The 22,229-nt window shown below is 41.8% G+C and overlaps 1 protein-coding gene across 1 annotated transcript in view; it reads left to right on the forward strand.

Annotated features, from left to right (window-relative positions):
* Positions 1–22,229, forward strand: part of LOC133411732 (semaphorin-6B-like) — a 49,940-nt gene that overhangs the window by 18,969 nt on the left and 8,742 nt on the right. The window contains exons 3-15 of the mRNA XM_061694395.1: positions 1,531–1,654; positions 2,805–2,916; positions 4,001–4,061; positions 4,149–4,211; positions 11,263–11,377; positions 12,267–12,355; positions 12,458–12,675; positions 14,298–14,429; positions 14,500–14,649; positions 14,790–14,966; positions 16,739–16,879; positions 17,528–17,605; positions 18,622–18,683. Coding sequence (XP_061550379.1) covers positions 1,534–1,654; positions 2,805–2,916; positions 4,001–4,061; positions 4,149–4,211; positions 11,263–11,377; positions 12,267–12,355; positions 12,458–12,675; positions 14,298–14,429; positions 14,500–14,649; positions 14,790–14,966; positions 16,739–16,879; positions 17,528–17,605; positions 18,622–18,683 — 1,519 coding nt within the window. The 5' untranslated portion in view covers positions 1,531–1,533. The remainder of the gene's footprint in view (positions 1–1,530; positions 1,655–2,804; positions 2,917–4,000; positions 4,062–4,148; positions 4,212–11,262; positions 11,378–12,266; positions 12,356–12,457; positions 12,676–14,297; positions 14,430–14,499; positions 14,650–14,789; positions 14,967–16,738; positions 16,880–17,527; positions 17,606–18,621; positions 18,684–22,229) is intronic.

Consider the following 22,229-nt stretch of genomic DNA (forward strand, 5'->3'; position numbering starts at 1 on the left):
GAAACACGCTTTGAGCGACACTGATTCACCGGTTGGCTGGAGTAGAACGTCAGCGGCTTTTTTACACGGCATTCGTCATTCACTCCATGTACTTTGTCATCTTTTCTCACAATCGTAACACACACTTTCTACTACCTACTCTGCATATTCTGTTTATATACCATCCATACACTGTTCATACTCTGTTTGAGTGTGAGGTCCCTAAACTTGTCACACTTTCAATGTGTTAGCATTTTCTCTCCCTCTTAATCAATGTGACAAGCCCAGATTCAGCCCCTAATCCTTTTCTACTCAAAAACTGTGCTAATCTCAAATCCAAGGCGTCCATCTATAGGGACCTGTTAGTCATTACAGTTATTTACAAACCTGAATTTCACAGACAAGCTGAGCAAGACCCTCTTCAACGTCTACCCTTTGAAAAACGGACTTGACGAATATATACGTCGGCGGCAGTAAACGGTTGGATCCCAGTTGACAAATGCAAAACATCCACGGCAGTGAATGACTTCAGTACAGACCCTAAAATTTACTACAAATGACACTTATTTGTATCATCTCCATTTTATGAAGCTTTATTAACAAACCTTTTTTACTATGAAACAGAGCTAAGAGGTCCCAGGGAGAAACTCCAGTAGTTCTCTCTGAGACTTTGGTAAGAGGAGCTTCAGTGTACAAAGCAAAGAAACATAAGCTCTGAATCTCTATATAATGTCCAGAACAGACCAAAGCTAAGTAAAAATTAATTTTGACTTTCAATTGCATACAATACCCACTTTGATAACTTGGCACAACGGGGAAAAAAAACATTCTATGCACACAAAATAGTTTCCCTCTTTTATTAAGTCGGGGTTTTACACAATTAGAAAAACGTATTCCCATATCTTAGCTAACATTGTAAACTGACATACACAAAAAATGATAAATTAGCTAATGATAACAACTGAAAAAACATGTTTTTTTTCTTCTTTTTCAGATTAGACTGAGAATCTTTTAGGTTTTTAGGCTGGTGCAAGACAACATACATTCACCATGAATCATTCTTGTAGCTGAGGCCATCAATCTTAAATACCCCCATGGAGGGGGTAATATCTTGCTTCTCTGAATGTGTTGTGTCATTGTTTGCGCTCCCTGGTTCACACTCCTCCATGTCGCTGCTGTCCCTGTTTTTTTTTCTGCCATATTAGTCCCCAAGACCTCTCTCTGTTTTTTTTTTTTACATTGTGTCGTCATCCCGCAGAGGTTGAAATACGTAACGAGGCTATTTTGACAAAGCAAGGAGTAAAAAGTACAGATGTTTTCGAATGTAGGAGTAAAAGTAAAAAGTCCTCACAAAAATATATACTTGAGTAAAGTACAGATACTTGAAAAATATACTTGTGTAGTAACAATGTATTTCTACTTCGTTACTGGCTTACATATTCACACACACATACAGATGCTTGACTGTCGAAGTGAATGTTGGAAAATGTGCACAAAATAAATAAAAAAATGACGCTTTTGATTCTCGTCTCTCTCTGACTTTATTAACAGTGCATGTATTCTGCTGCCATGGCAACCGTGGGTCCTCTCCTCACATTTCTTCTCCTGCTGCTTCATCTGGCTGATGGCTCATTCCCAGAGGAGCCAAGTCCACTAAGCTACGTCCCTCTGGAGGGTATGTGTCCTTGTGTACGTGTGTGTGTGTGTGTGTGTGTGTACGCGTATGTGTGTCGCATTGATGTATAGCTCCATGATTAATGTGGAAATTGGGGGTCAAAAGTCCCACCCTTGGAATGGAGCTGCTTCAGAACTACAGTGGGGCACAGACTCTATTTAGATAATTAAAGCTCACATTCATGATGCGAAAGCATGAACAAGATGAGAGGAGGAAGGGAAAGTGAATAGAATTTGTTTGGATTTTAAGGGACACGAGGAGATGAAGGAAGTGAGAGACATTTTGGATGGGATGGGTTGACACAAAGAGGGCTCAGGTTATAAAAGAAAAGGGGAGGAGACCTATGGAGATGGATCACTTGGTCGTTTCCCGCTGACCTGGAGCCAAGGACGAGGAGACATTTTCCCAATCAGTCTCTTGTTGATGAGGGCTCCCGTAGAGGCGACTGTCACCCTCTTTGAAACTTTGGATCAGTCTCATTCAGCTCACTCCACCTCTTTTGTATTTTCTCATTAAAAGAAAGAAAACACTAACATTTCCTGACTACAATAACAATCTCAAACTGTTGCTCTCATTAGAGCGGCCTCTGAACAAACATCAACACCAAACCCTTAACCGTATTTATGAACTGTACTACACAACGGCCTCAGCTTTTTCACACAAAAGCATCATGCCATCAACTAGGGTTGTATTAAATTAAGCGGTAGGGAAGCTGTCGGAGGGCCGCCGCTGTTATTTTTCAGTTCATATTTTGTAAAGGGGAAAACTACTGTCCTCCAGCTGCCTGAGGTGACCAGCCATAGTTTCAACAAAGCTCCTAATGCGCAAGTCTAGTGCGAGGCTGCGAAAATGGTTCTGCTATGTGTGCCTACAAGTGCAGAAGAAATGACTGACACCTCATCAGTCAGGCAGGCCTTCTGTCTCTAATTGGTTGTTTTTCCTCACACGGGTTGGTTTCTTGCAAATCAAATTAGAAGCACAGGACATGGCCAGAGATGGATGATCTCGTTTTTTTCTAACCAATCATTTTACTCATGTACTACTGTCAGGACATACTGACAGTTTTAATAAATACAACAAAAACAGTGATATTTGTAAATTGCAACCTCTTCTTTTAAGTCCTCAATATTTCACTCTTGGCACATTTCAGTGGTGAGGAGGTATCCAGTGTTCCTGGGCAGAGCTCACCGTTCAGCACAAAGGCAGGAGCTCCACATCCAGACGGTTCTTCAAGTCAACCGCACACTCTACATAGGAGCCAGGTAACCAACGGCAACCACCTCCAACTGTGTGTGACTGATGTGCTTGCCTTCATATCTTTCACTTGATGCTTCCATCTGCTGTCACTGTCATTTTTTATGTCAAATGCAGAAGCACAATTGCAAGACATTTTTGTGTTGTTCTTGTTAGGATTCATCAAGCTATGTTGGACAATTCATTTGGTGTACATATCACATATTCACGTCTACTGTATATAAAAACATACATAGTATACTGTATATCACAAGATTACATTGCATACTGTATCAAATGTTTTCATACTGTATCAAACGTTTTCCCTTTATGAAGATAATAATGTTTGACTATCTTTGTCAGATAGTTAATTATTTACAACATGTTTATATTGTGGTTATAGCTTGCAGTGTTGTAAAACTGTACAACTGCTACTTAGAGCTGTTTCTGTTTTGTTTCACGCTCATAGTCTGATGTAGTGCAGTTATACACTAAGTTCAATGGTAAATATGTTGTTTTTGTTGATACCAATACATCCATCCATCCATCCATCCATTATCTTTACCGCTTATCCTCACTAGGGTCGCGGGCTGCTGGAGCCTATCCCAGCTATCTTCGGGCGGGAGGCGGGGTACACTCTGAACTGGTCGCATACCAATACAATAATTAAAAATTTGTTCATTCAATAAAAAATGGGCTTTTTTTTTTTTAGCTTCATATAGTCACTCAAAAGATGTACCAAAATTTTACTCACCACTCTAAGTTAGTTTCCCATGTTGGATGGTCAACATTCTTGATGATTATTATTATCTTAGGTTGTAAAATTTACTAATTGCTGAATCTGGATAGTTGATTATGTTCATGTGAAGAGCTGGTATTGTTTTTGGTTGATTTTTTTTTTTCTTTTCACTGCTTCACGGGCCTCTGGTTAACATTCATTAAAACAGAATGTGGAAGGCAAGCATCCAAAGTAGTATAAAGCATTTTCATGTGATTCGTTATAAACTTTCAACATTGTGAAGGATGAAAACAAATTGGCCATCTTAAAATGAAAGAAATGCAAAGAAAAACACCCATGTATTAACAGCCAATTATGTTTCTGCGTGATTGTAGAGATGATTTATACCGAGTGGAACTGGACAACTTGGCAGGTGATGAGATGTTCTACAGCAAGGTAATAATGCTCATTTTGTTTCACACTCACAAAACCATTATCGTTAATAATCATGATTCTATAATAAATTCTTACTCTCTTCGGTAGAAACGGACATGGGAATCCAACAAAAACGACATTCGAGTGTGCCGAATGAAGGGCAAACATGAGGTATCGTGAGGAGACAGACATGTATCAACACCATCTGTATGGACACACAACAGCTGTTACTTTATTTATTTTGCACGTGAATTCATGTTACTAAACAACCACCTCATCTAAATTAAATCAAGCTCAATGAAATGCTACCTGAACCAAATAAACAACTCCTATTAGATTTTTACAGTATACCAGCACCTCCGGGACAGGTGTGAAAGTGTAAAATATGAAGGGAACTATTAATTAATTATTTGCAAGATTAGATGAGATGGTAACAACAAGTTGTGACATCTAGTTAAAACAGCTACAAGAGGTAATTGTTTACAGGGAAGAACAGAGAGAAACATGGCTTCAGGGAGGCTTCAGGGAGGTAACAGTAAATGAAGTCAGTTGAGGCAAGGAACGGTAGATAGTGGCAGGCCGTGCATTTTGTACCTGGGTACTTGCACCTAGTAAATCTTCTAGTACCACCACCATCACCTTGCAAAACACAATATAACGACACGCAACTATGCCTCACACTGTGCATCATCTGAAGCAGTTCCAAATCAATATTTATCTTGTTATGTGACCTAAACATTACAAAAATATATGATACTCACCTGAAATGCTGTTTATTAAACATATTACTGTGTGGAGGTCCCTAAAGACGTGTTTTGCTAGTCGAACTTGGCTATCACAAGATTTGCTCTGATGAACCAATCAGGGGATGGAAAAATGCTGATGTCAGCTCACTGGCCTTGCGAGGACAAATTTGAAATCTGATTGGTTAAAATCCCGGTGAAGTGAATTCAGAGATTTGTTTCTAATGATATTAACATGGCGGCACGGTGGCCGACTGGTTAGCGCGTCAGCCTCACAGTTCTGAGGACCCGGGTTCAATCCCCGGTCCCGCCTGTGTGGAGTTTCCATGTTCTCCCCGTGCCTGCGTGGGTTTTCTCCGGGCACTCCGGTTTCCTCCCAAAAACATGCATTAATTGGAGACTCTAAATTGCCCGTAGGTGTGAATGTGAGTGCGAATGGTTGTTTGTTTGTATGTGCCCTGCGATTGGCTGGCAACCAGTTCAGGGTGTACCCAGCCTCCTGCCCGATGACAGCTGGGATAGGCTCCAGCACGCCCGCGACTCTAGTGCGAAGAAGCGGTTCAGAAAATGGATGGATGGATGATATTAACATGTGAAAAGACTGAGAACTACAGAGAACTGAATTGGGGAGATACTAGATTGTTTTTCCCAATTTATGTTTTCCAGTGTTTTTTTTCAACCAGTGATGCACTTGAGCACCTTTGCTCGCATCAGTGGTTATCCAAGTCACTTTATTATTACTATAAGTCCATTTCTGGTGAACTAGAACTCTGCTAGCTATGCCTACAGCCCAAAAATGCAAACTCCCCAGATGCCACAATTTAAAGAACAGCTCGGTGTTGTTATTTAAATTCTCAGGTGAGGAGGTGACGCTTTGGATGAGCTTGCTGCCCATCTGCGGAGCGGGAGGATTCCCGAAAGCCTTTTAGCTCATGACCTTGCTGGTGGCTAGCACCTCTCGTTTCAGCGCAGAAAGCCCCGCGACGACCCGGTGGGATATATTCCAGCAACGGCAGGCTTAAAACATATATTTTTGTGGCTCAAACATGTAGAATGTGTTGGCAAAAGAAAGTTGCTCGAAAAAGTAGCATCCATCTTTCAGCAGGATGTGGTTTGACGGATACCGAGACTTAAAAAAAAAACAATCCCATTGCTAATGTCGTTTAAGTTGCATTGGTCTGAACAACTGATTCTGAAGGCCCTCGGCAGATTAGAGTGACATGGCAACACACAGAGGCCAAAATCAGATTGGACAATAAAGTAACATCCAACATATACAGACTGGAAGCAGTGCAGCCAAGAGAAAGGACTGTTGGGAATAAACAAATATAACAACAAATATTGGAATTTAGGTTGTCAACATAGGTCATTGCTTCTCATAGTGTTTAGGGCAGCAGAAAAGGCCTTGCTGGCCTGATCGTTCACCGCTAGGTAGGTAGGGGCTAAGATGTGTTCCTGGTTAAACAAACATTCCATAGGAGGCCTATAAGAAGGCAGAGTTAAGGAACCTTTGTGTTCTAAAGAACACAAGTCAAGATGTCAAATGCAGAAGCACAATTGCAAGCATTAATGTTTCGAGGCAGTAACCTTATTGATTTTGAGTGGCAGATAAAAGATGGCTGAGGCCATTGAGCTGGTTTGAAGGTCAAATCAGCATGCCACCTCCCTCATATTTTTCATTTCATTTCATTTTATGTGAGTCAAGCATGATTTCCTTTTGAGTGATTGCATCTGCTGCAGTTGTATTAAAGAACAAAATATTGATAAAAAAAGATTCAGGGATGGTTGGTCTAAGTGGGGATTCTGAGAGAGAGGAAAAAAATAAAGCTCAGAGTAGATTAATGTGTTGTTTTATAATGTATTCGATGAGCTGCGAGGCTTTTTCATAGGAGCAGTCAACACAAGCAAGCACGGTATGATTTAGTATTGTATCCTGAGGCACCTTATTGGAATAGTATTTGTTATAGTTATTAGAAAAACATTACACACCGAGGAAAATGTAAAATGTAGACACTCTCTGGCCAGTTTGCAGTGGTGTACCATTATAATGCTTTGCCGATCTCATTTAGTCAGCAAGATAAGGAGAGTATTGGAAACAGGATGATAAAGGTCTTGTATTGCATCTCATGAGGTTGTGCCTATGAATGTACGCATACTGGTCTGTTAGTTTATGCAGCCCTGTGGGGGGCACAAGCCAGTGCAAACTGTAGGCTGGTCCCAAGCCTGGATAAATGCAGAGGGTTGCGTCAGGAAGGGCATCCGGCTTAAAACTTTGCCAAACAAATATGAGCGTTCATCCAAAGAATTCCATACCGGATCGGTCGTGGCCTGGGTTAACAACGTCAGCCACCGGCGCCGTGAATCTGCAGGGCGCCGTTGGAAATTCAGCTACTGCAGGTAGAAGAAGAAGAAGAAGAGGTGGAAAGCGGGTTCTTCGGCAGAAAGAGAAGAGGAAAGCACAGAGCCTAGAACTGAATGTGGGGACTTTGAATGTTGGGACTATGACAGGAAAATCCCGGGAGTTGGTTGACATGATGATTAGGAGAAAGGTTTATATATTGTGTGTCCAGGAGACCAGGTGGAAAGGCAGTAAGGCTAGACGTTTAGGGGCACGGTTTAAATTATTTTACCATGGTGTAGATGGGTAGAGAAATGGAGTCGGTGGATTACATCTTGTGCAGACGATGTAATCTGAAGGAGGTTACCGACTGTAAGGTAGTGGTAGGGGAGAGTGTGGCTAGACAGCATAGGATGGTGGTGTGTAAGATGACTCTGGTGGTGGGGAGGAAGATTAGGAAGACAAAGGAAGAGCAGAGAACCATTTGGTGGAAGCTGAGACAGGACGAGTGTTGTGCAGCTTTTCGGGAAGAGGTGAGACAGGCTTTCGGTGGTTAACCAGCTTATTCAATAGAATTCTAGCGTGTGAGAAGATGCCTGAGGAATGGAGGAAAAGTGTGCTGGTGCCCATTTTTAAGAACAAGGATGATGTGCAGAGCTGTGGGAACTATAGAGGAATAAAATTGATGAGCCACACAATGAAGTAGTAGGAAGAGTAGTGGAGGCTAGACTCAGGACAGAAGTGAGTATTTGCGACCAACAGTATGATATCATGCCTAGAAAGAGTACCACAGATGCATTATTTGCCTTGAGGATGTTGATGGAAAAGTACAGAGAAGGTCAGAAGGAGCTACACTGTGTCTTTGTAGATCTAGAGAAAGCCTAGAGAAAGTTCTGCGGCCCTCGTACCCAGAGAGGAACTGTGGTACTGCATGGAGTGGCAGAGAAGTATGTTAGAATAATACAGGAGATGTACGAGAGTCGCAGAACAGCGGTGAGGTGTGCTGTAGGTGTGACAGACGAATTTAAGGTGGAGGTGATCAGCTCTGAGCCCCTTCCTGTATACTGTGGTGATGGATAGGCTGACAGATGAGGTTAGACTGGAATCCCCGTGGACCATGATGTTTGCAGATGACATTGTGATCTGCAGTGAAAGCAGGGACCAGGTGGAGGAACAGTTAGAAAGGTGGAGGCATGCACTGGAAAGCAGAGGAATGAAGATTAGCCGAAGTAAGACGGAATATATGTGCATGAATGAGAGGGATGGTGGGGGAAGAGTGAGACTACAGGGAGAAGAGATAGCAAGGGTGGAGGACTTTAAATACTTGGGGTCAACCGTCCAGAGCAATGGTGAGTGTGGTCATGAAGTGAAGAAATGGGTCCAAGCAGGTTGGAACGGGTGGAAGAAGGTGTCAGGTGTGTTATGTGACAGAAGAGTCTCTGCTAGGATGAAGGGCAAAGTTTATAACACAGTGGTGAGGCCAGCTATGATGTACAGATTAGAGACAGTGGCACTGAAGAGACAACAGGAAGCAGAGCTGGAGGTGGCGGAAATGAAGATGTTGAGGTTCGCTCCCGGAGTGACCAGGTTGGATAAAATTAGAAATGAGCTCATCAGAGGGACAGCCAAGGTTCGATGTTTTGGAGACAATGTTTGAGAGAGCAGAGTTCGATGGTTTGGACACGTCCAGAGGAGCAATAGTGAGTATTTTGGTCGAAGGATGATGAGGATGGAGCTGCCAGGCAAGAGAGCTAGAGGAAGACCAAAGAGAAGGTTGATGGATGTCGTGAGGGAAGACATGAGGGCAGTTGGTGTTTGAGAGGAGGATGCAGGAGATAGGCTTACATGGAAAAGGATGACGCGCTGTGGCGACCCCAAAGGAAAAGAAGAAGTTTAGCTTGTGACAAACACAAAGAAAAAAATTGCATGGCTTCCTCATTAATCCATCTTCTTTATCCTTATGACTTGGCACAGGTGGCAGTGTAGTTGTCTCTCCGTTAAAAGGCTGGTTTGATCCCCACTATACACATGCTTTCCAAGCTGTCTCTACACACGTTCAAAGTTTAATTTTGCTCCACTGCTCCTTCAAGTCTTTTTAATAGTGTTGTAAAATCACAGAGGTTAGACATGTCGGGTTTCAGCTTCCCTAGTCGCCTCATTAATTTCGACTCCATCAACAGCCTCCACCTTGAAGACAGCTACAGAGTGTGGCTGAGAGTGTTATTTCCTCTCAGGATTCTTTTTAAGATTTGTTCTTTACGCTCCACCATTATTGTTTTACCAGTGGTGGCAAAAGTACTCACAGCCTACTCACAGTACTTGAGTAAGAAAAAGCCTGTCGGCAAAAGTACTGATTCAGCACATTAAGTAAAAATAAAGAGGTACAGACTCTGAAATGTACTAGTTATAAAAGGACAATTAAATTTTTACTGTCAATTATATATAATACCGTATTATAATACCATAATACTGTCAATTGATATCTTGGCCCACGAGAAAATAAACTGTTTCTCTTTTATTAACTTTTATAGCGCTCAAACTGAGAAGAAAAAATATATCACTGACCTCATCTTTGCTGCAAGCTAAATTCTGACAAGATAATCAGGACTGAACTGATAAAGTCCTGCATAGGCAGCTGGATACATTTCAACAGCTTTGTAGCTGCTAAATCCGTTTAAAAAAACAATAAAAAACAAAGATACACCTTACATGTATGTGTTTTTTCAGAGTAGACAGACAATTTTGAACACCAGAAGCTGGTGGTTTTTAGGCTGACACAAGACAAGGCATTCACCACAAATCTTTCTTGTAACCACCAATATCAAACAATTCCCTTAAATAAAGTGATGGATGGGGAAGGTCTTGCTCTTCCGAATCGGTTGCATCATCATCGTTAATGCTCCCTTATTCACATTCTTCACATGATGCTGCTCTCCTTGTTTCCATCTCAATCAATCAAGATCTCAACCACTGTTGCTTTGACTTCTCTCCACATCTTTTTTTACGTCATGTCGTCATCTGTGGAGGTTAAAAAAAACAAACAATCCTATTTTGACAAAGTAATAATGAAAAAGTACAGATAAATGTTTTGGGGGCAGACAGCAATCACGTTTCGTACCAGAGTGGTTTATTTTGATCTGAGTCAACGTAACTGAGTCAAAGTTAAGAATGAGTTCTTTCGCCAGGAGAATTGCCCCCAACCCAGATTCATCGGGAATATCAGAACTCCATTCATGCAAGTGCACTCTACCTACATCGTCAACCAAGTCTGGACTTTACAGTCTTCTCGTATTGGGACATTTTCATTTGGTTTGGGGATTGAGTGACCCCCAAAAGGGGGGAGTTAAGTTGAAGAGAGAACTACTTATTAACTTCAACGTGCCCTATGTGTTTATTTCAACAACGGTAATGAGTAAAGCTTCATCAGAAAAATACATACTCAAGTGAAGTACCGGTAACGGAGACAGCTGCCATGTGCTGTGACTGTGGGACAGAGAACATAAGGGAGGGAGGGCTGTCGGTGGATAGCGATAGTGTAGCGGATTAGTCACGTTGTATGATCTTATAGAGATATGGCGGGAGTGAGCCACCACTCTGGCTTGGGTACGCCGGGTCAGCTGCGTGGTACACGAGCTCGCTGCAACATAGGGTATAGGGAGTATGGGATTTGGATATAGGAGATGAGGGGGGTGAGGGGGTAGGTGAAGAGAGGAAAGGGGGGGGGGGAGATGGTGGGGGGGGATAGAATAGAGGGGAGAAAGGGGAGAGGGTAGTGTAAAAGGGAGAGGGAGAGGAGAGGGGAGAGGAGGGGGGAGAGGGAGAGAGAAGGAAGTAGGAGCGGGGGAGGGAAGAGAGAGGATATGGGTGAAGGCGAATGGGAATGAAGGGGATAGGAGAGCGGCGGGGTGGGGATACTGGAGTGAGGTGATAGGGGGGAGGGGTGTGGAATAGGGAGATAGGGGGGAGGGGAATGGAGTGAAAGGAGAAAGAGGAGTGTGTGTCTCGGACTTTTAGAGGGATGTCTACATGTCTCGCACTTGGGAGAGGAGGTGGGGGGAGGTAGGGGGGGGAGAATTGAGAGGAGGAAAGGAGAGAGGAAATAGAGTAGAGGGATAGCTGGGGGAGGATATGTGCGAGAAAGGGCAGTCTTTCAAGGGCCCGGGCGGTTCCATGGAACATCGATGCTGTGATCTACCGCAGCCTCGGCGACAGCCCCGCCCTCCGCACGGTCAAGCACGACTCCAAATGGTTCCGAGGTAGCTTATCGGAACAGACACACAAGAAATGTCCCCTAAACACACACAAATGTCACATAAACTATTCAAAAGTGCTTATTGCATCGTCCTAGTTTCAGAAAATGAAACTGTCAAATACTTGAATTACAGATACACCATTTTAGTAATTAATTCGACACAATAATGTTTATTCATCTTGTTAAGACCTTTTGGACAACTGGACGTTTCCAACTTTCTGGGAACAAGTTGGTGCCCCAGTGCATGGAGCAAAAATCCATATAGGCATGTTTTGGTTAGTCTGCTGTGGGAGAATCCTATCAAACACCTTTGGGATGAACTACGACACAGAATGTGAGCCAACAGGCCTTCTCTCAGGCTCGTATTCTTCTGGATCATTGAACAAAAATTCCTATAGACACACCCAAACATTTTGTTGAAAGTATTCCCAGAAGAGTGGAAACTACTTTAATGGCAAAGAGGACCAATACCACATTCTCAGATCAATAGTTAGGGGTTTCAATACTTTTTGTCCACATATTCTCGGCGACTAAATCATGTGCTTCACACACAATTATTTTTAAGTGGACCATGCACAGACAGAGTGATGTATTGAAGTTATTGGACTCTTCAGTTCACAGCCTTAATAAGGCTCAAAGTCAAGCCTGTTTTTATATAGAGGGGAAAACAAGTCTCCAGCAGGTCACTGTTTGGATGAAGTAATGATGATTCATGTCCATTCTTTAATCCGTGACGATAAATTAAACAGGATATGAATAGTCAATGAGCAGGTCGGTGGACAGAAGCCGACTGTCCTGATGTGACTGACTATGGTGTGTTGCCGCTGGCTTAAATTGTGTATGTGTGATTTCCTCAAAGTTTTTTTTTTTTTTCTGCTAATATTCCCATGTAGAGCCCTACTTTGTAAGCGCCATGGAGTGGAGGTCTCATATTTATTTCTTCTTCAGAGAAATGGCCATGGAGTTTCACCATCTGGAAAAGGTTGTTTCTCGATTCATGTATCTTCCCAGTTACATTATTCAGACATCTCTCCATTTATTATAATATCTCCCAATTGGACTGTGCTCTGCTATGTTATTCCAGGTAATGGTGTCCCGTGTGGCTCGTGTGTGTAAATCCGACCTCGGCGGCTCTCAGCGCGTCCTCGAGAAACAGTGGACCACCTTCCTGAAGGCTCGGCTCAATTGTTCCGTCCCGGGAGACTCGCACTTCTACTTTAACCTCCTCCACGCCACAAGCGGTATCATTCGCATGCATGGGCGGGACGTCATCTTGGGCCTTTTCTCTACACCCCAAAACAGGTAATAAGACACCCACACACATACAGCGGTGGGCAATCAAGAAGGTTTATGTAATACTGTACTGTATAAAAATGTACATCAATGACATAATTAAATAGAATGTAAAGAAATAAAACAGTTTTTGCCGCATTTTTTGCTTCAATTCAATGGACATTGTTCTGCTCCTTCTGGTGTGTGCATCTTGGCCACTGGGGGACAGTGTAATGCAGACATATCGAAATAATGTACGCGCAGCTGGTCTTAGCTCCTACGTATTAGTCGTTCTTCGCAAATGATAAAGAATATATGCCTATGAGTATTGGTATATATATGTCTACATGTGTTGCCCCAACATTTGTGTTCAAATACCCGTTGCTGAAAGGGTTATAACACCGCAACAGTGATGTTATTCATTACCCCATCTATGGCATTTCCCATGAAGCATTAAGATAGCAGACTTTAAGGCATGTGGTCGTTTTAAATACACAATCTGTAATTCTCTATTTTGTTCAGTTTGCCTAACTGCTGATTGTTCTGAACTGAGTTACGTTCACTTCCACCTACAGCACTCGTATCTCAAATTTTTGTTTGCAAGTCAAAGCAAGAAATTGGCCCAACAGCATCTCGAAAAGTCGGGTCACCAGTATCTTAAGGGACCACTGTATTAGCAATGCGATGGTTTCTTTAAACAATCAGATTTCAAAATCACCCTCACTTGGCTAGAACACTCCCCCTCGATGACATCAGCACTTTCCTCTCCCCTGATTGGTTGGCTAGACAAAATTTGTTGCAGCCAACTTCCGACTACAAACCAAAATTCCAATGAAGTTGGGACATTGTGTAAATGTAAATAAAAACAGAATACAGTGATTTGCAAAGCCTTTTTATTTACGTTTTACACAATGTCACAACGTCATTGGAATTGGGGTTTGCAGAAAAACACATCTGTAGCAATCTGCAAACATTAATACATTTAAATAATCAGCATCTACGAGTGACTGATGTATTTTATTAATTTGTTATTTGTTTTTGTCATATTAGTAAAATATAGATAAATATAGATTTTGAACTGCTCCGGATAACGTACGTGGCACAGTTGCGTGCTGTTATATTGCAATTTTGTACAATATTGATGGCGGCAGGGTGGTCGACTGGTTAGAGTGTCTGCCTGACAGTTCTGAGGACCGGTGTTCAATCCCCGGCCCCGCCTGTGTGGAGTTTGCATGTTCTCCCTGTGCCTGTGAGGGTTTTCTCCGGGCACTCCGGTTTCCTCCCACATCCCAAAAATATGTATGGTTGACAACTCTAAATTGCCCGTAGGTGTGAATGTGAGTGTGCCCTGCGATTGGCTGGCAACCAGTTCAGGGTGTACCCCGCCTCCTGCCCAATGATAACTGGTATAGGCACCAGCATGCCCGCGACCCTAGTGAGGATAAGCGGCTCAGAAGATGGATGCATATAATATTGATGGTTTCTATTATTGCAAGGTGATAATGATTAATAGTATCAAGAGGTGGATTAAGTTGAGTAAGTGCCCACTGAAGGACGAAGTACCAAATGTACGGCCCGCCACTGCACATACAGTATACACCCAGGACTTGTTTCCATTCCTTATTGCACATTCTTTTCTCTGCATCCGGCAGCATTCCTGGTTCCGCCGTGTGTGTGTTTGACATGCAGCAGCTTGCTCACGCCTTCGAGGGACGCTTCAAGGAACAGAAATCCCCTGAGTCCATTTGGACTCCGGTACCAGAAGAGGCAGTTCCTAAACCCAGGTATACTAGTACCAGTATAAGCAGACAGGACTTGCGTAGATCTTCTTGTATTCTGTCTTTCTTTTTCCAGACCCGGAGGATGTTCAGTCCAAGGATCCCGATTTAGTTCCTCCACTACGCTACCGGACGAGGTGTTAAACTTTGTGAAAACCCACCCTCTGATGGATGAGACAGTACCGCTGCTGGGGCACAGACCCTGGGTAGTCAAGACTATGGGACGGTACTGTGACAGAATGCTTTCTAGTTAAAGAACTTTTATGTCATGAAAAATTTAAGCTTTAAGTGGCACAGGGGGAAGAAAATAGATTTTATTGAGCCGCTTAGAGTAAATGTGTTTTCACAGCCGATATGTCTTTGCAGCTACCAGCTGACAGCTATGGTGGTGGACACAGAAGCCGGGCCCTATAGGAACCGCACAGTTTTATTCCTGGGCTCGACCCGAGGGACAATTCTCAAGTTTCTAATGATTCCCAGTGGGGATTCAATGTCCCACAGCAGTGTGTTCTTGGAGGAGGTAGAGGGTTTCAACCCTGAGAGGTGAGTTGGAGTAAAGAGATTTTTGTCCTTGATATCCGATCGATGACGCCCCTTGGCATAGTGATCCATCATATCTCATGGATCGCTTCTATTTTAGAAACAAAGGCTTCAACATTTTTTAATATGATCTGCTACTCCCCACTGCACCATTATATTTACCACTTCAAGCTTAAATACACTTTTAGTTACATTTTTAGGATTTCAAACCTTTTTTGTTGCGGGCTACATTTTAGTTATAGTATCCTTCAGAGAAGCAATTATGACTGTGAAACCATCCATCCATCCATTTTCTGTACCGCTTACCCTCACTAGGGTCACGGGCGTGCTGGACCCTATCCCAGCTATCTTTGTTATCATCCCATTATATTATTACATGTGTACAACAAATTGATAGATAACTACTTTTGAAATCAGAAGTCAGGAAAAGTAGTTTGTTCAACAGTTATGTAATCTCTTTATAAAAAAAAAAAAAAATTTAAAAAAAAGACATTTGGGAACAAAAATGCTTGCAGTATCATTGGCTGCCAGACGTTTTCAGGGCCAAGTTCCACATTTTGCCAGCCGTTTTAGAGCATTTTGACTGATTTTTCAAGTCCAACAGAATATTGTGTTCTGTGACAATATTAACACCGACTCTACCAAAAGAAAGAGTAGACTCTTTTCTTTCACCTGAAAACACGTTTGTTTCTAGGTTTTTCCATCTTTTAGTAATCAGCAGTCGATGGTATGATTTCACCCACAATACTGGTGGAGAAAAATAGCTTTTTATGAAAAGAAGCATGTTAAGCAAAACAGTGACTTGGATGCTAATATTCTTTGCCTTTGGGACAGCTCAAACAACTGTATAAAACAACATCAACAAGATTGAGAAAGGGATTTTGACGGGAAAATAATTTATTTACAGATAAACAAGCAAGGCTGAGTGTATGGCGATAGTGTGGCTTTTTCACATGCCATTTGCCATTCACTCCTTGAACTGCGCCATCTTTTCTCACTATCGTGACATAAACGTTCCGCTAACTATCGCAACACATACTTTCTTTATAGGGTACCTACACATACTCTGTTCAAGTGCGAGGCGCCTAAACTTGTCTGACTTCTGGTTGGCAGTTCTCTCTCACGCAATCGACGTGACAAGCCGAGATTCACCCTCAATTCTTTATCTTTATCAAAAGCTTTGATGACCTCTAATCCAAAGCATCTACAGGGACCTGTTCGTCATTTCAGTGGTTTACAAACCTGAATTTCACAGACAAGCTGGGCCAGACCCTCTTCCATGCCTACCCTTTGAATAACGTACTTGACAAATATTGTATGTTTATTGGTGGTAGTAAACTGGATTCCAGTTGACGAATCCAAACATCCACGGCAGTCAGACACTAGATGTTGAACTGACATTCGACTTGTCAATGAGTCGACTTTACTCCAGCTTGAAGTTGACTAATCTTCGTAGCAACAACGTTATGTCCAATAAAGCACGGACAACAACTATGTGCTGAAAAAATATCATCAATTAATCAACTTTGACTCGATTTTCTTCACTTCATAGGCGATTACAAAAAAAATCGTTGGTCGTTAACACCGTAGTAGATGCACATGATTCGCTTTATAAACAAAATAATATGGTGGACCGGATCTGCCCCCCAGGTCTTGAGTTTGAGACCTGTGCTTTAGGACTACTAATCGTAAAGGCGTACCATGCATAATCCAACTTCCTATGTGACCCAGCTGTGGATATTTTCACCTCCTCCCTCTCATTTTTGTCTCTTCAGATGTGGTGAGGACTCACCTCAGGCTCGCCAGCTCTTGTCTTTGACGTTGGACCGCATCAGCCACACCCTGCTGCTGGCCTTCCCATCCTGCCTGGTCCGTGTGCCCACATCTCGTTGCCACCTGTACTCCCGCTGCATGAAGTAAGCCATACAAGTTAACTTGTGTTTTTCGTTCCTTCAAACCTTCTTCGCTTTTTAGAATGAGGGTCATCAGACACTTACATAATACATAACGCTCATATCTTTTGATAAACATTGTCAGAGTTATGACTTTAACAGTTTACGTATTATTTTGGTTTTAAACACCTTCCAGTATAATGCTGGCCAGTTATAAATTACAACAAGACAAATAAACATACTGTTAAAACTACATTACTGGAAGTCAAAATTGATCATTGTTATGCTTCTAAAGGTACACTTTTAATGCATACATAATGAATACCAAGATTGGATACATAACTTCACATACTATGAACCCAATTCCCACACTAGCAATTTATTTGGTTTCAATATGTAGAATAATACAGACAAAGCTAAGAAAACACTTAACTTCTCACATTACAAATATGACAAAAAACAGATGACGTGTTTCCAGTCTGACCTTTTAATCAACTGGGTCATATTTGACATTTGAGAAGTGTGTAGCCAAGCAGATTAACTGCTACATTGTTACTTTTATAGCCATGTTTGCAGGTCCTGTGTTTTGGTCCATTTTCCATCGTTTTCCAACAGGGAGTAAGCAGAATCGGATCACCTTTGTTACATTTTTGATTATGTGTTTGCACACAGGAGTTGCCTCGCCTCTAGGGATCCATACTGTGGCTGGACCAGAGGCAGCACTTGCTCCTTCCTTAGACCAGGAACCAGGTAAGAGCAACACATAAACGCAGAAGAATATTTTCTGATATGCAGGCAACGCTGTGACTTACTTGTGCACCACTATGCATTTGTTGTATTTAGGGTAAAGATTGATTATTAAAGATGTTATTTATGTGGTTGAATGATTCTAATAGTTTTACTGTAAAAGGTATAATTTGATTATTATTATTTTTTTTTACATAAGCACACCACTGTTGTAATCATACACTGATGAAACAAGAGGCAACTGTGCAACTTCCATCAAGTTTGACATTAGTGATTATTTCATCTTCATGAATAAATTTGCAAGGGGTCGTAAGATTTATGGTAAATTTCGCTAGGAAGTTTAGCTGAGAGGTTTTGGAATTATTCAAAGTTGGATACATAAAAGAAGAGCGATAAAAATGGGAAATTTATTCTGTGAAAAGTAGATTTATTTATTTACGAATAATGCTTTAATCAGGTTCTCCCACAGCACAACAACATGAATTTTGATTAAAATATTTATTAGTGCTTGCATCAAGTTCTCCCGCTGCACAATAAAAGCATGAATTTTGATTACCATAAACTTATCTCCCGGTTTATATTATTATTGAAATATTATTCAGCATGTATCAGCCCCTTGTATTCAGCATGTATCAGCTCTTGTAGCAAAATAATAAAAAACAAAACAGATAATTCCTTTTGTTCTGAAAACTCTTCTGTCACCACATGCTCAGCTGACCGTGACATCTGCCCTCCTTCTGGGCAGGGAGCACAGAAGAAAATCAATTCGAGTATCAACAGCATATCCTTTTACAGCAAGTGACCTATCAATATGTGGGAAAGCTGCTTCATTAATTACTCTCCACAAAAGTCCCAATTTACACCAGATGTACAAAGAGGTATAATGCTTCATAGCATGTTTTTTTTTTTTTTTTTAGCATTCTGTTACTAAAGATTACGTGACTTTTTGGGATTTTGTTATCCCTCTTATGAAACATAGAGGATTGCTATGCTAATGTGTGATTTCTCTGTGATTACAGGCTCCCTTTTCAACAAGATGTAGAATATGGAAACACCACTTCCCATTTAGGAGACTGTGATGGTAGGTGGCAGCAACTTCAACTTGATGCTTGCTTTGTGTGTGTTTAGCAAACGTTTAATCGTTTCGTGACCACCCTTGTAACTCAAAACACTCTGATCTTAAACCATCTTCCCTCCACTGAAATGAATGGAAATGCCATTAATACATTACAGGACCCCAAAAAAACACCAACAAAACACCTCTACAGTATTGTACTTAAAAACATAGCGTAATCACAAATGTCATAGAATGTAATGAAATAACCAGTTTGTGCATAATGATAATTCAATTGGCATTGTGGACCTTGGCCACCAGGGGCAGTATGAAACATACTGTACAGACTTACTATATGTAGATTTGATGACAAAGCAGCAATAATATTAATCGTTTTTTGCAGATAAAGAATATATGCCTGTGTGTATTGTTATACACTCTGTCTGCATGTGTGGCTACTGTTTCTGTTCAAATATATGTTGTTTAATGGTTGTTAAATACCGCAACATCTATACTAGTTTCATTATCCCATCTATGATGTTTTGCATCGTGTGGTAGCATGAAAGGTCCTGTATTTTGGCTATTTAGACCTCCATAGAGTGACTCACTAACATGGACTTAGTATAAAAGTGTCAATTTCATTTTTTTTAAAAACACCTTGGTTATTTCATACGAGTGTCCACAAAAGGCCCCTCTGACAACTATTTCTGTTTGACCCACTTTTATATCCGCTTTGTCCATAATTGGCTAATACCTCCCCCTTTTCTCTGTGTGGAAGACCCACTTGTGAGAGCTAATAAAATGCGTTACACACACTTACCTCAGGGGTTTCTCCTGTCCATGGCTTCCCTGTACCGAGCAAGTCCTGCTACGGTAACTTTTCTGGGCCGAAATGCGATATGCGGGGATGGTATTCCGTGCCAAATGAGGACTTAGCAAACGCAGTGGCCACGATTCATGGGCCAGTTGGACAAGACCCCAAGTGGGGCGGGGAACATTTCATGCATGGGAGTTGGCCTGGTATATTCAGGTTTTGTGGGAGGATGCTATTCTGGCGAAGCAAGCTGAGGCAGTGTGGCGAGCACTTGACGACAGTAGGTGGTCACCCCCTTGGGCTTTTCTTTCTCATCCCACAGACCACACGTGTTTGTTATGTTGAAAGCGCTGGCTCAGGAGCAGAAAGGGAAGGCGGAGAGCTTTGCTAGTGACGTAGATAAGCTCAAGAAATTTGAATTACCTGATCTCTTGACAGAAAAACGTCTGGAACTCAGGAATGCGTGGACGATTTTAATTCATATTTCACATAAAGACATATATTACATCCCAAATACTAGAAAACGTTGGTTTGGCAAAATATGTCCCCCACAAAGTTAATGTGATTTGGTTAAATACACAACCTGTAATTCTCTTTGTTTTATGTTTAAATTCCACTTCAACTGGGAGTGGAACCATTGTTAATGGTTAAATTGATATATTGTATGTCACTGAATATCAAAATGCTTAATCAAAATCAGTTAAACGTTAGAGCTTTTTTTAAAGCCAAATTTCAGGATGTGGCTGTTCTTGACACAAATTAAATTATTAAAGTTAATATTTCAATATTTGTCATAGGCGACACGGTGGATGATGTGTGTGTTGTTTGCATGTTCTCTCCATGCCTGCATGGGCTTTCTCCGTGTACTCCAGTTTCCTCCCACATCCCAAAAACATGCATGGTAGGTTAATTGAAGACTCTAAATTGCACGTAGGTGTGAATGTGAGTGAGAATGCTTGGTTGTTTTTATGTGCCCTGTGATTGGCTGTCGACCAGTTCAGGGTGTACCCCGCCTCTGGCACAGAGTCAGCTGGAATAAGCGCCAGCACACCTGCGACCCCAGTGAGGATGAACGGTTAAGAGAATGGATGGATGGATGGATCTTTGTCATCACAGTAACTGTGTTACATACCATAAATTGGTTAGCTGTAAACACTCGTGAAAACATTAGAAAAATAATACATTAGTTGCTTACCTATCTAATGACTAACCATTTATGATCATTATTTTTTTTCATGCGCTGTTTTTAGTTCCCGTTTTCCAAATATATTATGTATATATTATATACGTGTGTGTGTGTGTGTGTGTGTGTGTGTGCGAATAGGTGAATGAGAGGCATTAATTTTGTGCACGTTGTTGAAAAGCGCTTTATAAAATTCAATTCATTGACTTTACAAGGCAGACGTGCCACATCCAATATGGCAGAAACGCTGACATATCCCACCAACGGGCCAACTCACTCGAGGCGGGGTCTGTGTATATTTGATGTCTTTGGCTGCATCCACCTGGCTAATGGAAGTCTCCGCCTAGTGGCTCATTCAATCATTACACCCTCCCACTGCTTATTTCTTGTTTTTTGGTGGAGCTAGAAACTATTCATGACATGTTTTTGTAATTAAAATCATTACATGCACCAATGTAATGTCATGTATAATACAACTCTCACTCCCTGCTCAGCAAGATCTATTCAACCCTGACACCAGCCGTTGATGTTTGTGATGTCATTGTCAGAGCTGATTGGTGTGTACAGCTGGGATTGTTTTTTTGTTGTTGTTTTTTTAGTTCACTCTGACTTGCTTTAGGTCAAAAGTGTCCTAGTGTGACAGTTTAATTAGGGACATTGTGAAAGAGATGTACCTGCCAACACTAGACTGCACAAGGAGCAACAACATCAATGCAACCTCTGACAGCATTAAAAGCTTTGTTCTGAATCTAACAGAGGAATTGTATTTAAATGAAGAGACTGATTTGAGAGCGAGAGAGAGAGAGAGAGAGAGAGAGAGAGACTCATCCAGCTTTAGTCTGGAATTCCCACAGTGGAAATTAAAAAGCCTTTTCTACAGAAGCTTAAGTATTTTCCCTTTTTTGGCGGGGGCATGTGCAATGTCATTAGGTCAGAACTTAAAGGTTTAAAGGAGCTTCTCTCAAGCATTCAGCACATTCATTTTATTTAACTCTGATACGCGGGCTTCAGCATTCCCCACCGCTCTGGAAAACTGATAGCACAGTGACTCCCGAGCTTGGGACCAGCATTCACCGTTGTTGGTGCAGATGGGAGTGATTAGAGCTGGGTGGAAACACTGAAGTCACGGTATGTTGTATGGAGAGAATCTCTGACTAGGCTGCACAATGGAAAGAATGAGGAGTGGAGAGAAGAAAAATAGGCGTCTGTGTGTTGCTTTCGGTCTGAGCCTTGTTTGATGGCAAGTGCAGGCTTCTCTGAAATTTTTGGAAGCCTGGAGAGCCCCAAGGCCACACTGGAGAGAAGTTGTTGAGTTATATACAAGTTGTACATCATCTCGCCTAATAGTTCTGCAACGAAAATGAACGGCAGTTTGGAGTGGAGGTATTGACTTGTCAGGGTACATTAAAGCTCACAATGAGAAGAAAATTGTTTTCCCGTGTACACATTACAGACTAGTAGCTTTGTATTCTCATCCATCCATTTTCTATCGCTTCTCCTGTTCAGGGTCACAGGGATCTGGGGACTATCTCAGCTGCCTTCAGGCGAAAGGCAGACTGCACCCTGGACTGGTTGC

The sequence above is a fragment of the Phycodurus eques genome, chromosome 13 (genome assembly GCF_024500275.1).
Source record: "Phycodurus eques isolate BA_2022a chromosome 13, UOR_Pequ_1.1, whole genome shotgun sequence".
NCBI classification, from domain to species: domain Eukaryota; kingdom Metazoa; phylum Chordata; class Actinopteri; order Syngnathiformes; family Syngnathidae; genus Phycodurus; species Phycodurus eques.